Source organism: Bactrocera latifrons, unplaced genomic scaffold (genome assembly GCF_001853355.1).
Source record: "Bactrocera latifrons isolate USDA-ARS-PBARC rearing strain unplaced genomic scaffold, ASM185335v1 scaffold_52, whole genome shotgun sequence".
NCBI classification, from domain to species: Eukaryota; Metazoa; Arthropoda; class Insecta; order Diptera; family Tephritidae; genus Bactrocera; species Bactrocera latifrons.
Genome location: NW_017537179.1, coordinates 990,172 through 996,171, shown reverse-complemented (window position 1 = coordinate 996,171; position 6,000 = coordinate 990,172). Strand labels below are relative to the sequence as shown.

General features: G+C 30.9%; 1 protein-coding gene across 9 annotated transcripts in view; it reads left to right on the top strand.

Annotated features, from left to right (window-relative positions):
- LOC108974041 (alpha-1,6-mannosyl-glycoprotein 2-beta-N-acetylglucosaminyltransferase) overlaps positions 1-3,993 on the top strand; it is a 24,790-nt gene extending 20,797 nt beyond the window's left edge. For 5 of the 9 annotated variants that reach the window (XM_018941624.1, XM_018941628.1, XM_018941625.1 and 2 more), the window contains exons 11-12: positions 2,683-2,897; positions 3,010-3,993. In XM_018941624.1, the coding sequence (XP_018797169.1) occupies positions 2,683-2,897; positions 3,010-3,238 (444 nt within the window). In that variant the 3' untranslated portion in view covers positions 3,239-3,993. Of the gene's footprint in view, positions 1-476; positions 534-2,682; positions 2,898-3,009 lie in introns of all 9 variants that reach the window. The other 4 variants (XM_018941631.1, XM_018941630.1, XM_018941632.1 and 1 more) reach the window with 4 other exon arrangements.
- Positions 3,994-6,000: the final 2,007 nt, after the last annotated feature.

Here is a 6,000-nt window from a genome sequence, read left to right as displayed (position 1 = left end):
GATTGCGCCCCGCGCGTCGGTTGGGCGGGAGGAGGGTAATCGTTGGGTATTATTATTAAAACGCATCGTAAAATCTTAAATCACAAATTTTTAAATTTTTTTAAAAAATAATTGTTATATTACGTACATAAATTAGTTTACTCAACTATAATTCTTAACGCTATGTTATCAGTTCTAATAACTTTATAAGAATATATGAAACAGCTTAGTATGATATTTTTTATTATTGTACTTTATATACATTTACTGCTCAATTCAATCTCATTCATCAAACGCTTTTGCCTTAGTAATTGTGATAGAAATCTTTCCTGCGAGTTTTCTTATTTTTATGTGTTTGTACGTACCAAAGTGTTATGGACTTATATGTTAATGTTTATTGGTGTGTTTAATACTTGTTTGTACTTATCTAATAAAATGAAAATGTGCAACAGTCATATGCATATGTTAATATATTTTTATGTACTTTAATTGTTTAGGTTGTTTACCGTATGTCTCATTTGTCAAAACCACCAACACAAAATAGGTTCCGTGAGGTATCTAATAATTCGTATTTTATACTTACAAGTACCGGCTTTGCTCTAGCCAAAGCTAAATTTAATATAATATAATCTTTGGTTTGACTTCACTGTAGTTTTCGCAAAAGTTGACAAACAACAACTCATATTAACTCATATAACTAGATATTTATTAGTACTTGTTAACCTTGTTCTAGTTCTGTTTAGTCTTACAATCAGTAATTTTAAGTGTGTATCGTTCATTTGCTACAAGGCGTCAAATCAAAAACTCCATAGTAGTCAAGATCTTCTCCACCTGGTTTTTCCAACGGATTGAAGGTCTTCCTCTTCCTATGCTTCCCCCGGCGGGTACTGCTGAGAGTACCCTTAGAGCTGAAGTGTCCATTCGGACGACATGACCTAGAGAGCGTAGCCCCTGTCTTTTAATTCACTGAACTATGTCAATGTCATTGTATATCTCATACAGCTCATCGTTTCATCGAAAGCTGTATTCACAGTGGCCAATGCGCAAAGAACCATCTTCCTCAGAACCTTTCTCTCGAAAAGTAATAACGTCGACTCATCAGATGTTGTCATCGTTCATGCCTCTGCACCATAAAGTAAGACGGGAATAATGAGAAACTTATAGAGTTTTGTTTTTGTTTGTCCAAAGAGGTATTAACTTCTGAGATTCCTACTCAGTCCGAAGTAGCAGCTATTGGCTATTAAGAGTTATTATGCGTTGGATTTCGAAGCTGGCATTTGGTGTTAATATTGGTTCCGGGATAGAGAAAATTATCTGCGACTTCGAGTTATCACTATCAACAGTGACATGGGAGCCTATTAGTTTATTTTCTTCGCTTCCTTATCCAGCCTGGAGAAAGCAGAACTAATAGCGCGGTTATTGAAGCTAATGATATCAATATCATCAGCGTACGCCAGCAGCTGTACACTCTTATAGAAGATTGTACCTTCTTTATTCAGAACTTCGACTCGTATCGAATTTTATCCAGGAGTAGGTTGGAGAAGTCGCGAAGTCGTGAGAAGGCGAAATATTCCCTCCCCAGTATAGCGCGCTGGGTTTGGAATCTGCCGAGTAGAAGACACCCCCAATGAAAAAATACTATGTATCACAACGCTTATAAAAATTAAATCAATTTATAACTAAATAACTTTTATATATGTATATGCCTTATATTTTACCGAAGAAGTTTTAAATTCAGAGGAACCGATTATTATCTGAAACGCTTAATATGAATATGACGATGTAGTTATGTTTACGAAAGCTACAGTAATAAGAATACAATTTGCACATTATAGCTATGACTGCGTCTTGATTATTTGTGTATGTCAGCAAATGAGTGACGTGTACACAAGGATTCTTATTTTCATGATACCACGCCCATTAGTCAGCTAAACAGATCATAAACTATATATATAATTATCCACATATTTCTAGCAGAAGTATAACTCTTTACCATCGGCTTTGCAGTTTGGTCGTTATAGTGTTCATTACACTCTAGCCAATTTCTCACTAAAACAGTTTTCCTTTCCTTTGATTGATTCAGAGTTCTCGGACTTCTTAGAGTAATCACAATATATAAAAATCGTGTAAATCAAGTAACTATAATTCGAATACACAAGTATGTATATTATATTGACATAGAATAGCAATATTAAATTTTTCTATGATAAAGTCTTCATGAGAACTTATCCTGAGTAAAATTAATAAATTTTTGGAAATGAGATTTCTAGTGATTTTAAATACTTTTATTGGAAATTTTACCCTGTACATTTCTTCGCATTAAATAAATTATAAACCTGAAGAATTAAATAACACATTAAAAGAGAGCATTGTAAATATTTAATTTCTAAGCTTTTTTTTTATTAATTTCTTCTTTTTCATCGTGAGTCAGAAATTGGTTTGATGTAAAGTTACAGCTTTAAGGCCGCATGATTTACCTCTTTTGCATTCGTATTTATAAAAATTTTGCACCCAATTCCACCGTAATTAGTTAAAGCTTCATTCAAAATATATATGTACGTAATTGAAAGACCTTAAGTAAATACCTGTACATACATACCCGATGCTCTATAGGCCTACACATCTAGAAAGTTACGCTTCTCCTATCGTACAAGTGTTTTGAATAATAATCTGAGCTGTTTTTATTTTTGTCTCTTCACGAAGGTCGAAGTGATGCCCTGGATAAGCAGTAAGCACAATATGGGATTCGCTTTCAATCGCAGCACTTGGTCGACCATACGAAAGTGTGCGCAACATTTCTGTTTTTATGATGACTACAATTGGGACTGGTCGCTGCATTATGTCTCCCAGCAGTGTTTGCAGAAGAAACTGCACGCGATGATCGTCAAAGGTCCAAGAGTCTTCCATATTGGCGAATGGTAGGCGGTTGTGTAATAAAAATAAGTTGAATATAAAAAAGAAACAATTATAATATATGTCGAACATTCCCTGCACCAACTAAAAATTCTTTATTTGTGTTCTCATTTGCAGCGGTGTCCATCACAAGAAGAAGAATTGTGAGTCCAATCAAGTGATAGCGAAGGTGCAACAAGTCTTACGAATAGCTCGTAAGTCCAAACAGCTTTTTCCACGCAGCTTATCGCTGACGGCAGCGAGCTTAGTGAAGAAAACCAAATTGCGAAAAGGTAACGGCGGTTGGGGCGATCGTCGGGATCACCAGTTATGTATGAACATGACGAAATCAATGCATGAAAGTTGAATTCAAACCAAATAATCAGAAAAAACACAGAATTAGCAAAATTTATACACAAACATATACACAAAATAATCGCATAGAATCACCAAATATTAAACCGTTTGAAACGGGTAGTAAATTAGAGACTTTTTAACTAATTAGATTATTTCTAGAACAGTTTTTCGGAAAACTGTAAGGGAATTAAACTAATTTGAAGGTTAGATTTACCTTTTTCGTAGCAATATTCGCATATCTAGCTGTAATGTTAACTTTATTCACGACACCAAAAAATCTCATTAATTTTATTTAATCGGCAACTTGTAAATATCAAATCGTTGGCAATAACAATTTTAATCCTTTCACACTTTTAATAGGTGCCATGCATAAAAGTCACTTTTTTCATTTTTTATATATGTACCTCAAGTTGAGAAATAGTACGAAATTTGAAATATAATGGTTAATTAAACGCCATACTTTCTAATTAATTTAAATACTTTTTTTTCATTTTTGCGGTCCCACAGACCTACAATTTTTTTTTTTCTTTTTTTTATCACTGTTTAAGTTCCTAAATTATTATAGAAGATGTTGATAAAATTTTTGCTCACAATGAAATTATCCGATATCTTTATTTTTGCCCTTTCACTTACTTTATAAACACTTTTACTAATTTTTTTTAATGAATATGTCGCTAGTATCGTTAGCTTTTTAAAAAAAAAAAAAAAATGGAGTTGAAGAAGCGGAATTATAGTCTTAATGATTTTAAACTTTTATGAATTCGTTTACCTGATTCTTTGTTTATTGCTGTTATTTATTTTCTTTTTCTGGAAGAACAAATGAATATTAGTATAGAAAATATATTTCAAAAAAATAATTCTCATGCCCTTCAATCACAAAAACCTTTCAACTACTTTATAAATATACATTTTTTAAATCTACCAGTAATTCTGGAATTTTTGTTTTGTTTTACTAATAAAAATGTATTAAAAAATTATTTAGTTTTATTTTATTTTGTTTTACTAATGTTGTTTTATTTTTTTAGTTTTTTTAATTACACTTATTTTTATGTTTGTTATATTTCACTTATCTCATGTTTAGTGCAGTACATTTGTAACTAAAAATGTGGGTTTTAGGTTTTTGGGCAGAAGGATTTATTCTACAAATTGTTTATAATATTCCAACATAGTTTGTACTAAGGAACTAATGATTTTTGTTTAATAATGAACTACTTTTTTAAACGCTTAACAATTTCTAGCAACAACTTTATTAGCCATTCAATTATTTCAACTTCTCGGTGCAAAAGATACAGAGTTGTATTTACCCAAGTTTTTAAAACACTTTAGTGCACTATAAAATAAGTGATATGTTTTCAATGTATGTAAATGTATCACCAGAATAAAAATCAGATATATATTCATATATATATTTATTAAAATACTAAAGGGTTTGATGATTTTCAATGAACTACGCCATGTTGTGATTCCATGCCTTTTGCTGAAATCGCTTCTGAATCAGACTAAAATCTCATATGCCAGCAATTTTACTGTACCTATCTACGATTCATCTGAGAGAGTGTTGAAATTAAAAAATTTAATTAACATATGCCTTTAAAATAATCTTACTTATCACAATTTTTTGGGCAGCGGTACTAACATTAAAAACATTATTTTGCTTTATAATTTACTTCAATATATAGCATTATTTATTTACTTTTCTTAGATATTGTAGTTGTTGTTGGAAATTTGATTTTTAAATTTCGATCACATCTGCTTCAAAGATTAGCTAACCTCTACTCAATTTATAGTCATACGTTTTTACATGCATCCTACATACATATTTATGAATGACATTTAGTTTTTACTATAGCCGGAATAATAAACTCACATAACATACATACTCTGTCGTTTGTTCAAAAATATATCAGTAGATTAAATAATAACCAAATACTACGTATAATAAATATAAATAAATTCCAAACGAATTAACTTGTATGATTAGTGAAGCTCTTTTGGTCTCTAGAGACCCACCAAAAACTGTTATTAATTAAAATGGCAATAATATATATTTATATATACACTTTGTACATTACTAAAGCGAAATATTTAACTGGTTTATAAACATTCGCAAATTCTTTGGGCGTTCGTATGATGGCAACCAATAAATTTAGGAAAGTTCCCTGTTCTGAGGCAATATAGAGGTTAGGTACAGTATAGGAGAATGCGAAATAGTGGCACTGAAAAAGTCTAGTCATTTATGTATACATAAATTAATACATACTAATAAGCAAAACGAATAAATAAGAGTGAAGAAACCAATAAAATTAAGCCAAACCCATCTTATTGTCATAAATTAGATATAGGCAATAGAAGGTTTTAAGGATTTGACTAGACATATAAACATACACAAAAAATTGCAATGCAAAAACTCACATTATAAATTAAGTTTCCGTCCATATATAAAAAGTCATATTTACGTTTTGAATAAAACATGTTCGACAGAAATGACATTTTCACTAAACAATCCCTGGAGTACTCTTATTACTTACTTATTTTGAATTATATATATATATATATATATGTGTGTGTGTAACTAAGTAAAATATTTCCTTGCACTAAGCGGAAGTTCTTTTCAACAAACTCATTCACCAAATTTTTGAATTCAATTTAGGACATCGGTTTTGACTAGTCAACATCTCTTCATTAGGGTATGCGCATGGAAACGAAAACGATTTAAACAAATATGCACTAATTTATTAACATAGCATAAAATAGTTCATTTAAGTATTTATC